Genomic DNA, 16,947 nt, shown 5'->3' on the forward strand with positions numbered 1-16,947 from the left:
ATCCAATTTCCGGACGGACAGTATCCTCAGAGAGAGGTTCGTAGGTCCGAGGTCGCACTGCATCCTGGGATTTGTAGTTTCTCTGGCAGGTCTGTTGGGTTTGGTTGAGGCAATAGTGCAACCTGGGACTTGCAGTTTCTCATACTGGGCGTTAACATTTGGGTGATTTTAGAGGTTGTCCCTGACTCTCGTTTGGGAGTACGCCTAAAGGCCAGAGACTCTACAGAGGAAAGATCGAAAGGTGGGAGTGCGGTTTCTATGCTAATAAGATCGTGTTCTTTAGGAAGCAACATCTGTATTTTGTGAGAAGTTGCAGTTAGTGAAAAGCTTCTCAGTTGCTCGCGCAATCGGCTGGCCTCATATCCTCTCTTCCCGGTACCGTTCTATGTTTTCCGAAAACTGCTCCTCCCCTCGTTCCCTCCCAGCCCTGGAGTTGCGCAGCTCTTCTCGATACTGAGCTCATTTACAGAAAGTCCGGGCGTCTGCCGCTACTACTCAATTCTGAGACCATTTTTGTCACTCCACGCCTCTTCCCCCGCACCCTCTCTTGCTCCCTTGCTCTCTTGCTCACTTGCTCACTTGCTCTCTGTCTCGATTCACCTATCCTTTTTACTTGCTTTCCTGTGGCTAACATCAGGCACCCTTCCAGGAATGCTGAAACAGCTAAATAGTCACCCTCTTTAGAGGACTGTCACACGTAGGGCAAGTAGGGCCAAGAAACTCACCATTGCAAGTTACTGAACTAAGCACTATCGCGTAACAATGTCCATAAAGGGAAACAGATACAGACGATTCAAAGCTTGTTGACCTAATTAGTGACTTTTACCTGAAAGACATTTTTAGTTCCTGTGGCAGATAAGCTGTGTTGCTTTTTACAGAAAGACTGTCCTGGGTTAACTTATCAAAGCCTTTGCAAAAATTGTTATACTTTTTTGGTTGTAATGGTACTCAGAGTTTGGAGTGGATGAGACGCAATGGGATGAGAAGAGGAGGCTGTGGGCTTGTTTTAAGAATTTCCCTTCTTTACTTATAAAGTGTTCTTTTCTCTCCTATCTTGCCCTTTTTTCCTTACTACATTATCACTCTCTAAAGCGTTACAGTAGTCTAGAGAATGATAAAACTTTCCAGGTGAGGATACTAAAGCTATCTAATGCCAGATTTAAGGTTAGAATCTAGTGTAAGACTTTTCCTTTTGTGCAAAATTTAATTTTATTTTAAAATATTATTTATGTAATCAATATACATGTTTATTGTAAAAACGCAGAAATTGCAGATAGGTTTGTTTTTTCCCTGAGCTTTTACACAGATAATGTGCTTGGTTGTTCCAATGTGTAGCTTGTGTTGTTGACAGAAGCCACTGTCAGGACCGAATATGGAGAAACAGAATAGTTTCCTATAGGCAAAGGTGTCATACACGGGTGCATATTGTCTCCCTAGTAGTTTAAGCTTTATGAAGAACATATATGAAAAAGTGTGTGAGACTCAGAGGAAGGAGAAGTGAAAATTGGTAAAAGAAATATCAATAACTTAAGATATTCAGATGACATCATCTTACTGACAGAAAGTAGCAACGATTTGAAATGATTAAAGTGAAAGAAGAAAGTGCCAAAGCTGGACTGCATTTGAACATCAAGAAGACAGAAAATAACTACAGAAAAAATACAGAACTTTAACATAAACAATGGAGACATTGAAATTGTTAAAGATTTACTTTGGTTCTCTCATCAATTCAGATAGGAACTGCAAACAAATCAAGAAAAGGCTAAGACTTGAAAAGATAGCAATGGAAAAATTTTGAAAGATCACCAAGAGCAAAGATGTCATTAGAGACCAAGGCTAGGACCATCTACACCATCGTAGTCCCAATTCCTGTGTACATATGTGAAGTTGGACAGTGAAGATGGCTGATAGGAAAAAAAAAAAAAAGGTTTCATTTGAAATATTGTGTTGAAAGAGAGCTCTATGGATATCCTGAGCTGTCAGGAAGATGAGCAAGTGTGTCTTAGAGCAAATTAAACCTGAAACATTGCTGGAGGCAAATGACAAAACTGAAGTTGTCCTACTTTGGGCACATCATGAAAAGACGTGGTTCTTTGAAAAAGATAATAATGCTGGGAAAGATAGAAGGCAGCAGGAAAAGAGGAAGACCAAATATGAGATGGATTGAACCCATAAAAGAAGCCATAGGCATGAATCTACAGGAGCTGAGCAGGGCAGCTGAGGACAGGACACTCTGGATGTCACTTATTCATGGGATCTCCAGGAGTCAGAGCTGCCTCAACAGCATGTAACATACACTGTATGTATATGGTTCTGTATACTATTTACTTCCCAACTTAACAAATCTCAAAAACCAAACCTCTGTAACCGATCTCTACAACGATAATTTTAAATGTCTGTATAGAAATACATTGCCTAAATGTACCATGATTCACTTAAGTATTTCCTTTATGCTGGTTATTTACCTTATTTCCATTTCTAAATCATTTAAAGCGATGCTGTGTTCAGTTTCTCTACAGAAATCTTCAACCATGTTTCTGATTGTTTCTTTATAATATGAACATTTAAAAAATCTTGAGAATTTATTAACAAATTCTCTTTCTAGCAAGAGTTTCCCAGTATATGCTTTAAACCAGTAATGTATAAAAAAGTTTTTATGGTTCTTATCAATATACTAGATTTACCAAAATAATTTTTTTCCTATCATGCCATTCTGCTCTTATGGTCACCTTAAAGGATGGAAAGGGGGTTAATGGATGGGGAGGAAAGATAGCTAAAAAAGAAACAAAAATTACATACAGTAATGAGGATCATACAGTCTACAAGTGATACTCATTTTCAATTTTTCTGTTATCCTTCATTTTAAAAGGGAACCTCTCAGACAATATGAACAGGGAATCAAAGCTTAATTTTTAAACAACCTTAGTATTATTCTAAAACCCCATTGAAGTAGTTTACATTCAACAAATGTCTCTAAATTACTAGACTTGAGAAATCTACTTAACAATGCACAATTCCCTATAATTTTATAGCACAGTCTTCAGAAGTTATTTCATTATAGCTACTTAGAAACCTTGAGTAGAACAAATGTTATTTTTATTTGCTGACTATATCTGTAGGAAGAAACTAAGCTTAACCAAAGATAAAAATGCAGGTTTTCTCAGCATATTGTTGATGTAATCAATGAGAAAGTCATTTAACTGAGATGATTCTGATACTTGGTAGCCTAGTAAGCAAACCAAAACCTAAGCCAGAGTCAATTCCTGTAAATGCCTCAGGGATAAGAACAACCAATCACAAACAGCCAACTACGTTTTCCCAAATAACGCAACCACTTAAATTATAACCAATAAAACAATTTCTTTGCTTTACCTCTACATCTTCTTTATAAAAACCTTGCTTTTAGCTCCCATCAGTTGAGCCCTCCTAACCAGTTCCAGTTTGGTACCACCTGATTTGAATACATTTTTGCTCAAATAAACTCAAAGTTATTAGTGTGACTCAGTTTATTTTTTTAACAATGTTAAATAAAAACACTACAGAAAAAATATCTCAGTAAACTAATGGACAATTGCTATTGTTTGCATATGAGTTACACTGTTTAGAAGCATTTTAAAAATTAAAGTGGAAGATTAATTTCAGAATGAAGTTATTCATAAAGAAGTAGTATAATTTTATCCTTCTGGGTACCTAGAAAAAAGCAAGACAGAATTTGGAGTTGCTAATGTGATATTATTTTACTGTTCTCTTATGCAAATAGCATGTTGAGTCAAAAACAATTCTTAACAGTAAACAAAAGTGATTTTTACCATTTGGGTGCTCATCCCGTAAAGACTAAGCTGAACATGAGGCCTTTAGACATTCTGAGGTCAAATTAATCATGTTGTTTTAGGGGTTTCTGTAGCATTTTATGAATTGCTATACTTTAATTATATTATAGCATTATATTTTAGCTTGTTTATAGGTGTTTCCTCCACTATGTGAGCACTGTAGATTGGCAGTTATACCCACTATTTTTGTATGCTCTGCTTCTGACTTATTCCTGATAAGAGATGCTTAATCCCACTTTAACAAGAGGTGGACATGTGTATATAGATGTGATTCCCAAAGACAAATTTAAGAAGTGTCAACATTCTGTGAACGAGTTTCCTTTACTTTCTATCAACTCATTGGTTGCATTAAATTACCATTCATTTTTGTTTAATTCATATAAAGTATTATTCCTCGGTGCCAGCAAGCTAGAATCATTTTCGCAAAGAAAACAGTTGTTGGGGCTTAGAAAATGACACCCACTTGAATAAAAGATTTAACCCTGGCTTCCAGAGTTTACCCTTCGCGTATGGCTTTCCCCTCACTGCTTCCACACTGCGGAACGCGAGACTACGAGACCGGCAAGCCCCGCGCGCCTTCTGGGCGTTCTGGGGTTGGCGGTAGCGAGGAGCCAGTGTAGTGAGTTCAGAACTACACCCGCAGGGAACGCACGCGACCAGGGGGAAGGTTGCCGGCGGGCCGCATATTCCGCACACGTGCGACGGCCAACCCGGCCCGGTGGCCCTTAGGGTGCGGAGTTTGTGCCACTCATCCAGGCCGGCCTTCAAGGTTCCGGGCAAGCGCCGCAGAGCCTTGCGTCGCCACTTCTCACGTCCGGAATGCTGCTTCTGGCGTCCGGCGGCCCATTGGCGGCCGGACGGCGGCTCGGTGGAAAGAGGAGGTTGCTGTGGGCCGCCGCCGCGCTCCGAGGCTCTGGGGCGGCGGTCTCGCGGTCGGTCTCCTGCAGCAGCTCCTCGGGGCAGGTCGGCGGCGGGAGCGCTGGGCTGCGGGGAGCCCTGCCGCTTTTCCGGCGTCCCGAACTATCGCAGGTCGGCGATCTGAGGGGTTGCGGGCCGTAGTAAGGGTGGGAGGTGGGCCTAGCGTCCGACCTGGGCAGCCCCGGCCCTCCAACAGCTTCTCCCCACTGCCGTGGCTCTACTGCAGAAGGAGCCATCTGCGGGGTCCGCGGGAGTAGCAGGCCTTGCCTGGGGAACAGCCCGTGGTCCCCGGGGGCACGGCGCGCTGGAGAGTCTAGGATCATCTGTAGGAAAGTGATTATTCTCTGCGCGGTTCCAAGCACTTTACAGGGGGGTTGCAAATCCGATGGATTTGTGGAGACTTATTTTCTTATGCCCTTTAGCAGAAGCTTGGAAAGTTAATTTGCAAGACAAGTGCATGCAACACCTGAGCCCTCATTAAGAACTCGGATAACCTGACATTGAGTCCTATTTTTTATTAGATGGTTCTGTGTTTAGGAATTTCTTTGCTCCCTGGAAAATGGGGGTGGAGACGTTAATTTTCTCATTTTAATCTTAATAAATTGTCTTCTAATCCTGCCGTGTAAAATATCAGGATTAGCAGACATGGTTGAAACTAGGAAGAAATCCCTAACATGGGAATTCGAATCTTATTATATTTCAGCAGAAACTAATTAGGCATACCTTCTGAAGTGTGCGTGCTCTAAAATTTATTTTCAGACGTTCGGGCACTCTTGTTCCCATGAAATTTGATGTTGGATTTCAAGTAAAATATTTTCCTTAAAAGGACCAAGGTATACAAGGGGATGGATATAAAGCCTTAAGGGAAAGAGCTAACTTTTTTTTTTTTTTTTTTTTTTTTTTTTTACTGTACTAGCTATAGTATAAATATTTTAGAAGTTTTAAAAATGGTCTGGACTTTACACAATCTGATTTTTCAGTGCTTTACTTACATTATTATTAAGATTAGTTTTTGAAGAGCGAGTGCACGTAAATCTTTGATTATCAAAGGAGAGTGATCTCATTAAGAATTGAATAGAAGAAACTATTCCAGTAAACATTTTATGTGCTCAAGGTCACACTATTTAAAAAGCTTGGAGCAGGGATGCAAACCTAAGTCTTAGAACTCCAACTCAGAATGTTTCTAGTTACGACTGGTATTACGAAAAGCCATTCTCTTAGCCAGTTTGATTTCTTTAGCTCTGCAGATTATTTGGGAGAATTCCTTAAATCACCTAATGTGACAAGTTCTCTTCATTATTTAATTTTTTTTCTTTAATTTAAAAGTTGGTCTAAATGCAAATTATTATGTACTTATTTGTAAAGGTCTCTGTTTCCATAGATACCTGTTTCTTGCGAAAGATGTGTTCAGTGCTTCTGTAAACAAGTTGAAAAATCAGAAGATGGAAGGCTGATTTATACTGGGAATCTGTCCCGAACAGTATTTGGTGGGTAATCAGAAATGAGACTATTTTCTTTCTTTTTTTTTTTTTTTGTTTACCTTTTAATTGTAAAAAAAGAAAAAAATGCTCGTAGCATGTTACTTTAGCGCCTCTTATTGCAAGACACAAGGAAGGATTAGATTATAATTATTTTTCTTGTGGCCTTTTTTAAATTATATTTTATTGATTATGCTATTACAGTTGTGCCAATTTTTTTGTCCCTTTGCTCCCATCCGTCTGGTACCCACCTTTGCTCCAGCAGTCGCCCCCTCTCCCTTAGTTCATGTCCATGGGTCCTGCATATAAGTTCTTTGGCTTCTCCATTTCCTTTACTATTCTTACATTCCCCCTATTTTGTGCCTACCAATTATGCTTCTTAATCCCTGTAACTTTTCCCCTATTCTCCCCTTTCCCCCTCCCTGCTGATAACCCTCCATGTGGTCTCCATTATCAATGATTCTGCTCCTGTCCTAGTTGTTTGCTTAGTTTGTTTCTGTTTTTTAGATTCAATTGTTGATAGTAGTGAGTTTATTGTCATTTTACTATTCATCGTTTTGATCTTTTTCTTTATTTTTAAGTATATTTTATTGATTATGCTATTACAGTTATCTCACTTTTTTCCCCTTTAACCCCTCCACCCAGTACCATACTTCCCTCCACCAATGCGACCCCCTTAGTTCATATCCGTGGGTCTTATGTGTAAGTTCTTTGGCTTCTCCATTACCTGTACTATTCTTAACATTCCCCTGTGTATTTTGTACCTACCAATTATGCTTCATATCCTCTGTAACATTTCCCCCTTTCTCCCCTTTCTCCCTCCAGCTGATAACCCTCCAAATGATCCCTATACTTATGATTCTGTTCCTATTCTGGTGGTTTGCTTAGTTTGTTTTTATTTTTTAGATTCAGTTGTTGGTAGCTGTTTGTTGGGATTTTAATGTTCATAGTTTTGATCTTCTTTTTCTTAAATAAGTCCCTTTAACATTTCATATAATAATGGCGTGGTGATGATGAACTCCTTTAGCTTTACCTTGTCTGGGAAGCACTTTATCTGCCCTTCCATTCTAAACTATAGCTTTGCTGGATAGAGTAATCTTAGTTGTAGGTTCTCGCTTTTCATCACATTGAATACTTCTTGCCAGTCCCCTTCTTCCCTTCAAAGTTTCTTTTGAGAAGTCAGCTGAGAGTCTTATAGGAACACCTTTGTAGGTAACACTCTTCTTTTGCTGTCTTTAAATTTCTCTCTTTATCTTTAAACCTTGGCATTTTAACACGTTGCATACCAGGGAATTTAAATGCCTTTTAGAAATGATGAGAATTCTTGCCACCCATACGCAATGTGGTAATTATGACATGTCTTGGTGTGGTCCTTTATGTGTCTAACTTGTTTGGGACTCCGTGCTTTTCTGGACTTGTATGTCTATTTCCTTTGTCAAATTAGGGAAGTTTTCTTTTCATTATTTTTTTCATGTAAGTTTTCAATTTCTTGCTCTTCCTCTTCTCCTTCTGGCACCCTTATGATTCAGATGTTGGCATATTTAAAGTTGTCCCAGAGGTTCCTAAGCCTCTCCTCATTTTTTTAGATTCTTGTTTCCTCATTCTGTACTGGCTGACTGTTTGTTTGTTTTTCTTTACATTACAAATCATTGATCTGAACCCCGGTTTTCTTCCCTTCACCATTGATTTTGTGTGGATTTTCTTTTATTCACTTAGCATAGCTTTCACTTCTTCCCTCATGCATTTGCAGTACTCAAGCATGTCTGTCAAGTCTGTGAGCATCGTTATCACCAGTGTTTTGAACTCTTCATCTGTTAGATTGGCTATCTCCTTGTCCCTCAGTTCTCCCACTGGAACCTTGATCTGCTCTCTTTTGGGCCATACTTCTCTGACTCCTCAACTTGGCAGCCTCCTGTGTTTGCCTCTGTGTCTTAAGTAGAGCTGTCACAACTGTTACATTGTAAAGGGCAGAGCCTTAGCCTTAAGTATTCGTCAGTGCAGGGCATCCCTTTTCACTATGTTGTGGTGCTCTGTGTCAGGGAGGGGTCACAGAGGGAAAATGCCACTTGCTCCACAATTGCCTCTTTTCCAGGCAATTCTTTCACTTTCTGTATGGGACTCGTGCCCCTCTAGCTGTTGCCCTGGTTGTGGTTCCCAGAGTGGATGGGTTTGTAGGCATCTAAGACCATGTAGGCCCTCTAAACAAATGGACTCTGCTGAGAGACCAGCAGTTTCTTCCACCACCCCAATCCACACTGGTTTTCACAGTCAGAAGCAATGAGGCTTTGCTATCCCTGGCACTGGAACTGTGAGCTGCACAGTCTGGTCTGGGGCTGGGATCCCTCCCCAGATGTCCCTCCCAACTTTTATAATGTGCAACTGCTCTTCCCACTGTCCAGCCACAGCCACTGCCTTGCTGCTGCCACCTCCACACAGTGTTCTCTCTGCCCTGGCTCCGCCCCTCCTACCTGTCTGGATGAGTATTACTTCTTTATAACTTCCATGCAGTTTGATTTTCTGGTAGTTCTGGTTCTTATTTTTGAGGTTGATGTAATTCTTTTTATGGTTGTGGAAGGAAACAAAGCATGTCTACCTATGCCTCCATCTTGGCTGGAAGAAGTGATCATCTTCTTTTTCTCAAAGAAGTCCCTTTAGCATTTCATATAACAAGGGCTTGGTGATGGAGAACTACTGTAGTTTTACCTTGTCTGGGAAACATTTTATCTACCCTTCCATTCTAAATGATAGCTTTGCTGGATAGAGTAATCTTGGTTGTAGGCCCTTGCTTTTATCACTTTGAATACTTCTTTCCAGTCCCTTCTTGCCCACAAAGTTTCTATTGAGAAATCAGCTGATAGTCTTATGGGAACTTCTTTGCAGGTAACTCTTCTTTTCTTTCGTTGCTTTTAAAATTCTCTCTTTAGCCCTGACTGGTGTGGCTCAGTGGATTGAGTACCATCCTGCAAACCAAAGGGTCCCCCGTTTGATTCCCAGTCAGGGCACATGCCTGGGTTGTGGGCCAGGTCCCCAGTTGGGGCACTAGAGGCCAACCACACATTCGTGTTTCTCCCCCTCTCTTTCTTTCTCCCTCTCTTCCTCTCTCTCTAAAAATAAATAAATAAAATCTTTTTAAAAAAAAACTTTATCTTTTACCTTTTGTATTTTAATTATGATGTGTCTTGGTGTGGTCCTCTTTAGGTCCAACTTGTTTGGGACTCTCTGTGCTTCCTGGACTTGTATGTATATTTCCTTTGCCAAATTAGGGAAGTTTTCTTTTATTATTTTTTCAAATAAGTTTTCAATTTCTTGTTCTTCTTCTCCTGGCATCCCTGCAATTCAGATGTTGGCACTTTTGGAGATGTCCCAGAGCCTTCTTATTCTCCTTGTTTTTTTGAATTCTTATTTCTTCATTCTGTACTGGTTGACTGTTTTTTTCTTCCTTTTGTGCCAAGTCATTAATTTGAACCCCGGCTTACTTCCCTTCACTGTTGGTTCCCTATGGATTTTTCTTTCTTTCACTTAGTGTAGCTCGATTTCTTCCCTCATGCGTGTGCTATACTCAGTGAGTTCTCTGAGAATCTTTATCACCAGTGTTTTGAATTCTGTATCTGATGTGTTGGCTATCTCTGTTTTGCTTTGTTCTTTTTCTGGGGTTTTGATCTGTTCTTTCATTTGGGCCATATTTCTTTGTCTCCTAAATTTTGTAGCCTCCCTGTATTTGTTTTTGTGTATTAGGTAGAGCTGCTTTGACTCCCTGTCTGGGGGGAGCCTTAGATGTCCTGTAGTGTGGGCCACCCATTTCGCTGCTTTGTGGTGCTGTATGTGGGGGACGGGTCCGAGAGGAAACAATGCTGCCTGCCCAACACTCACCCCTTTTCTAGGCACCTCTCCCACTTCTGCCCCGGACCGGCGCCCCTCTAGCTGCTGCCCTGGCCATCATACCCAAAGTGGGTAGGTCTGCGGATGTTCTAGGACCATGGGGTCCCTTTAAACAAGCAGACTCTACTGAGAGATGGGCAGTTTCTGCCTCCACCCCAACCTCCACTAATCTGCACAGTCAGAAGCAGTGAGGCTTGATTTTCCCCTTATGCTGGGACCATGAGCTGCTAGGTCTGCTGAGGAGCTGGGAATGCTCCCCAGGTGTCCCTCCTGACTTTTTAAAACGTGTGACTGTGCTTTCTGCCGGCTGCTGCCGCTGCTGCCACCACACCGCGTCCTCTCCTCCCTGGCTCCACCCCTCTTACCTGTCTGGATGAGTATTTCTTCTTTATATCTTTGTTTGCTGGACTTCCTTGCAGTTTGAGTTTCTGGAACTCTGGTTGTTTCTAGTTTTGAGGTAGTTGTATTCCTTCTTAGTTGTGGAGGGAGACGCAGCATGTCTACCTATGCCTCCATCTTGTCCAGGAGCCCAAACAGGTTTTTTTCTAGTGGCTTTTCCTGCTGATAGAAAGTTGTGGAGAAGGAAAAGACAGTGTGCTAAATTGCTACAAGTTTTAATTTCTTTCCTAGATCAAAATTTAGGATTTAGTATGGAACAATTTAGTAAGGAAGGTCAAGAAAACTTAAGTACATCATTATAATCTTTAAAAAAAGTATAACCTGAATTATCTGGAAGATTATTTTATAACCAGGTCTACTAAAATATTTCAGCACCCACTTTTGCATTTGTTTTTTTTGATCATGCTGGTATCAACTTATTATCTAAAATTTACTCTGGAAATCTATAAATTCTCAAGTATGTGACATTAAAATAGAGTATGTTTAAACTAGCTTTTAAAAACTTTTTAGGAACAAAGCTGATTATCATCAGTATTGAGTGGTGTTCTGAAGTTAATGCAATAATCAATTTTGAATGGTTAGAAATTTCTTCAGAAGCCTATGTCACATCTACACCCTGGATACCTGGATTGATGCCACCGAGCTGTATTAACAGTGATCCTCATCATAATCTTCCTTCTGAACACAGACACTGTTCCTTTAAATGCAGGGGAGGCTTATCAGTTTGTTTAATGTTCCCACTTGACTCCATTCTAGAAAGAAGAGAATATTAATAAGAATTAATTTTGGTGTGGGTAGAGTGTAATATTAGTGGAAGCACAGCTATATAGGGTATTCAAAGTTCTAGAATTGTAATTTGTAGAGGAATAGAATGTTTGACTTTTCTCAGTATTATGAAAATAGAAAGTCATTTTCAATACAGTATTCCCTCACATCGCAGGTATTATGTTCTAGACCCCCCCCCCCGCCCCCGCGATGGGTGAAAACCCACAAAGTAGGAACCTTACATTTATTTTAGTATTTATATATATTTCAAGGCTTTATAAACCCTTCCCACACACTTATAAACCGTTCCCAGTCCCTTATTAACCTTATAGCGAAAAATCCGCGATAAATAATTAAATACAATATTTTTTAAAATTCTGCGATACAGTGAGGCTGTGATAAGTGAACTGTGATATAGAGAGGGACTACTGTACATAGCAGGGATTAATATTTTTATGTAGAAACTGATTTTTTCTATGTAAAACTAAGTGAGAGGCATTAAGGTATATATAGAGGTACCATTCCTGGAGGTTCTTGAAACTACCAAATGGGTCCTAGTTTAAAGACATTTTAGTTGATAGTTTTTGTTAAGTCAGCAACAAGTAATTACTGATGTCATAGTATTCTCATTTTAAGATGACTAGACTTTTAAACATGAAGAGGTGTGAAAGAAGGGCATCCTAGGCATGAAAGTAGTATGCACAAAGTCAGGAAGATAGGATAGCCTAAATATGTTTATAAAATAGCAATGACTTCAATTCAGGCAAAATAAAGTATATGTGTGTATTAATTTCCTAGGGCTTTTTCAATAAATTTCCACAAACTTGGTGGATTAAAACAACGGAAGTTTATTCTCACAGTTTCAAAGGCCAGAAGTCTGAAGTCAGGACTAATTGGCAGGATCATGCTTTGTGTGAAGGCTCTGGGGAAGAATTCTTCTTTGCCTTTTCCAGCTTCTGGTAGCTCCCAGCAATACTTTTGTGTTCCCTTGGCTTGTGGCTGCATTACTCATACGGCCTTCTTGTGTCTGTTTATCCTATTCAATCCTTATAAGGGTACTCTCATTGGATTTATGGTCCATCCTAATCCAGTAAGATCTCATCTCACTATTTAATTGTCTGCACAGACCCTATTTCCAAATAAATTCACATTCTGAGGTTCAGGGTGGACATAAATTTTGGTGGGTTGCTATTCAACTAACTACAATATGACAAAAGTAATGGGGAAAAAAGAGGTAGTTGGAAGGGCTCAAGAGGCTTTTATATAGGTGGCAACTTGGTCCACATTGTCGTCGGCGGCGGCAGCCGTCCGTCTCGAGAGACGATGGTGTAGCTTCTTAAGAGTCCATCTGCACCGCCGAGAATGGCTGCGCAGTCCGACTCGGGAGTGACATGGTAGTATCTGTCTCCTCCCGTGTTGAATCGACATCTTGCGATGACGCTGAAGCTACAGAGCCTGGGCAGGGTAATATGGAGGGTCTGCTGTTGCCCATGCAGCAGACCCCCCCTCTCTTCGCAGCTGAAGGGTCCAAGGGAAAGACGGAGTCGATACAGCTTGGGTTCAGGTGCGCCGCAGGAGTTGCCGGTGTTGACTACAACGTCAAACCGCCTTAGGGACTCCGGCTCCGGATTTTCTGTCAGGGTTTACTCCCTTAGCCTTTCCCCTGAAGAGGTATGCCGCAAGGCAGCGGAGGTTTTTTGGAGTCAGAGTTTTCCTTCTCTGATGTACCCTGACTGGAAGATCGAACCAGCGACACTTAGCTCGCAGGCCGACGCTCAATCCACTGAGCTAAACCAGCCAGGGCTGGTCCACATTGTATCCCATATGTATCAGTGTCATGGCAACTACTGTGGGACTAAGGAATTATTTTTAAATTTCTGATGCAAGATAAGCCCTCAACTAACAGCAGTGTATGAGAGTGTCTGCTTTGTTATGACCTCAACAACAGACTATGTTGTTAATCTTCTGGTTCTTGCCATTGGGAAAAACAGTATCTCACTGTGTTTTTTTATTGCATGTTTCATATATGATTGAGGTTTAGCATCATTTCTTTTTAAGCACCACGTGCATTTTTGTTTCAGTGAACTGTTTGCTTATATTTCTTGCATGTTTGGGTACAACGTTGTTGGGTTTTTTCTTTTTCTTCCATACTAGGAACCTTTTATATATTGGGAATATTAATTTTGTGATATTAATTGCAAAATTTTTCTCATTTGCCACTTTACTTTGTTTATGGTACTCATATCCATGCACATTTTAAATCAGATTTATCAGTCTTTTCCCCTGATTGCTTCAGTATTTTGAATCATAATTAGAAAAGTCTTCCTATTATCAGATTATAAAGGATTTTGTGGATATCCTTTTCTTACACTTCTATGACTTTATTTTTTACATTTCAATCTCTGGATTATTTGGAATTTTCCTGGTATATGGTATGAGGGATGGATTGAATTTTATCCTTTTCTGTATGGCTCTCCAGTTGTCCCAACACCACTTTTGCCCACTTATTTAGATTAATCTTTATTCTGTACTAAATATCCATATACAATGAGGTTTATTTCTAGATTATCCATTTTGTTCCATTGATCTATTTTTTAATGCTCTAGTACCATGCTATTTTAATTACTGTTTTATGTTTTAGTATCTAGCAGCACCCCTTATCATTTATGCTTCTTTTGTTTTTCCAAATTAACTTTATAATCAATTTGTCTAAGATCTCAACTTGTCTGTTTTCCAAACAGATGGTATTTTTATTAGAATCATGTTGAAAGTACACTTTCAAACTAAGAAATTTATATTTAAAGTCATTTATATACTTACTATGGTAAAATGCATAACAAAATTTACCACTTTAACAATTTTCAAGTATACAGTTCAGAAGTCATTGATTTTAAATCTTTCTAATATGATAAGTTGAATACTTTTCCCATGTATTTCTTATCCACTGGTGTTATTTATTTTTATTTATTTATTTTTGTAATTTGTCGTTTTACTTTTGGGTACTTGTCTTGATAAAGTTAGCCCAAATTTGAAGATTTTATATTGGATATTTGAAGGACTTGTTAATAGAGTTTTATTTGATAATTTGCTGACTGCATTGATTTTTATAGTATTCATAAGGACCTTTAAGTAATATTAAATCTCTTATTGGGGAATTGAGCTAGAGGCCAGTTAACCCTAAAGCAGATTTCTCATTTGGAGAGGCAGTGTAGTGGAATGGCCAACAGCATGGACTCAAGTCACATGGTTTGGTTTGAATTCAGCACTGCCACTTAGTAGCTGTGTGACATTGAGCAAGTGCCTCATTTTTCACATCTCTTAAATTACCTCATGATAATTATGCATCTATGTTATAGGGCATTCTATAGATTTCATTAATAAAATATGTAAAGTGCTTAAGACAGAGCCTGGAATGTTATAACACGTATATGTGTTCTGATTTTGTTGTAGTTTTAATGATGATATAGTAAGAAAAAAGGTGGAAAATTAATTGAATAGATTGATTCTTAAAAGTATTAATTCTCTCCCCTTTTTTTCCCATTTAGGTGTGAAATGTTTTTCCTATTCTACAAGTATGATCAGCCTTGCATTTCTACCATACATTTTTGCACAAAATAATATAGTATTTGGAAGTTTGCCTTTGCAAATCTTATTTTATGGCATCATAGGAAGCTTTACAGTGATCACTCCAGTACTGCTTCACTTTCTTACAAAAGGCTATGTCATTCGGTTGTACCATGATACCACAACAAACACTTACAAAGCCATTACTTATAACGTTGTACTTTCAGAAACAAGTACAGTGTTTCATCAGAATGACGTGAAGATTCCAAACAGCACACATGTGTTTACCACGTTTTATGCTAAAAAAAAATCACTGTTAGTTAATCCGAGTCTCTTTACAAATCCCAAAGACTATGACCATCTTATGGGTTATGACAAACCATTCACTTTTGATATGGAAGAAATCAGTGAAAAGGAACAGCTTAAAGATGAGAAATGAGTCTACTATTTTTATATTTGTGCTTAAATATGATTTTTTTCCCCATGTGTAATAATAAAATTGCCTTTGCTTTTGTTTTCTGTTAGTGACTGTTAAAAATAATTTTAAACTGTAGCAAACAACTTTTAACTAATTTTCAGAGAATTATGTTTATAAAAACCAGCTATGTGAAAAACAAAACATATACTATTATATCATTAATGTTTTCTAAAAAGGTGTGAAAATACATGTACATGCTGCCATATGTATAGATAATTGAATCAAGTGTGGTTGCCTCTCAGCTGGGGATCAGATGTCAGACACGTAAAGGGGAGTCACTTCCCTTGTGTGGAGATCAGATGTCAAGGAAATGAGGGAAGTTATTTTTCCTTCTTTGTATTTTTATAAATGTGTTACAGGTACTATCCTTTCTCACATTAAAAACTTTAAAAATTTATAAATTCTGGAGAGCAGTATTAATCCCCCTTTGGTTCAGCACATAGCTTATTGCCTACATCCTCTGGCAGGGTTGCCCATAATAATAAGGCTCTCCATGCGAAGTCAAGTGTGGTTAGCTTTGGGGGAAATGGTGACCTAAGCAGTGTCTTATGTAGTTATATTTTTCCCTCATGTGCACTCCTCCCTTGGTGCACCATTCGGTAGGAAAATCGTGTGCAGATAAATGGATGGTATATTTTATAAAATTGCATTCTGTGCTTACTTTTTTTTTTAGAAAGAAACTGATTTGCTGCTCATCCATTTAGAGTTCATTGGTTGATCCTTGTACATGCCATGACTGGGAATCAAACCTGCAACCTTGGTATATCGGACTGACACTAACTAACTGAGCTACCCTGCCAGAGATATGTTAACTCATTAAATATGGACATTTTAAGATTTTTACCTCTGATTGTAAAATAAAAATTGGTTCCTGTGAAGAATTTTCAGCCAAGAGCAAAAGACCTCAAACTATGCTATTTAGATCTGTAGATACTTATTAAGCACTTAGAATGTGCCAGATACTGTGCTAAGTTTCCAGAGTCACAGTTAAGAACAAAACACCCAGACTGTATGGAGCTGCCTAAGGTCTTAATTGCCTGCTAGGGAGGTAAATGTGATCACAGCTTAGCTCTGTGTAAGGGAGGTTGATGGGAAAGCAGAAGGGCCATCACTTAGTGCATAGGGAAGATAATTTCAAGTCTGAAGCTGCTAGAAGCTTCCAGTTTAAGGTAGAAAAGTACTCATGTTTCTGAGACCCTAGAGCCTGCCTTCTGCATTGAGGATGGGCTCTGGGGTCTCAGAAAGATGAACAAGCTGGTGCCATCTCTGTCCTCAGGCTGGATCTCTTCCTGCCTGTTCTGTCGTGGATTACTTTTCGCTGTCTTAGCAGTTAATGTGATTATTATATATATAAAAATTATATTATCAAATTGCTCATAAAATACTGGACAGCAGAAGCAAGAAAAAACTTCTACATCCAAAAGAACAAAAAAAAACCCGGCATTGTTAACATTTTAAAATTTTCTATTAAAGGTCATATTCATCATAATTTGTTTTGAGTACATTTTACCTTTCTTTAAATGCCCTCTATTCATGTAACCATTTTGTCCCTGTGTAATAGAGTGAAAAATCTATTTTTCTTAGAATAATTCTTCGAAGACAACTTGGTTTAGGGAAAAGGAAAAAAAGCTTAAAA

General features: G+C 39.1%; 1 protein-coding gene across 1 annotated transcript; it reads left to right on the plus strand.

Annotated features, from left to right (window-relative positions):
- Positions 1–4,401: 4,401 nt before the first annotated feature.
- Positions 4,402–15,357, plus strand: TMEM70 (transmembrane protein 70). The gene is made up of 3 exons (XM_090283744.1): positions 4,402–4,859; positions 6,130–6,235; positions 14,815–15,357. Exons 1-3 carry the CDS (start codon positions 4,650–4,652, stop codon positions 15,270–15,272), a joined length of 774 nt encoding a protein of 257 aa, XP_090139870.1. The 5' UTR covers positions 4,402–4,649; the 3' UTR covers positions 15,273–15,357.
- Positions 15,358–16,947: the final 1,590 nt, after the last annotated feature.

Source organism: Furipterus horrens, unplaced genomic scaffold, assembly GCF_987537825.1.
Source record: "Furipterus horrens unplaced genomic scaffold, mFurHor1.1.pri manual_scaffold_7, whole genome shotgun sequence".
Lineage (NCBI taxonomy): Eukaryota > Metazoa > Chordata > Mammalia > Chiroptera > Furipteridae > Furipterus > Furipterus horrens.

What these genes read in the sequence shown, in the direction of transcription:
- TMEM70 (XM_090283744.1), top strand. Translation starts at nt 4,650, where the DNA reads ATGCTGCTTCTGGCGTCCGGCGGCCCATTGGCGGCCGGACGGCGGCTC. An exon ending in GGCGTCCCGAACTATCGCAG is followed by an intron (nt 4,860 to 6,129) that starts GTCGGCGATCTG and finishes CTGTTTCCATAG; the next exon opens with ATACCTGTTTCTTGCGAAAG. An exon ending in TCTGTCCCGAACAGTATTTG is followed by an intron (nt 6,236 to 14,814) that starts GTGGGTAATCAG and finishes TTTCCCATTTAG; the next exon opens with GTGTGAAATGTTTTTCCTAT.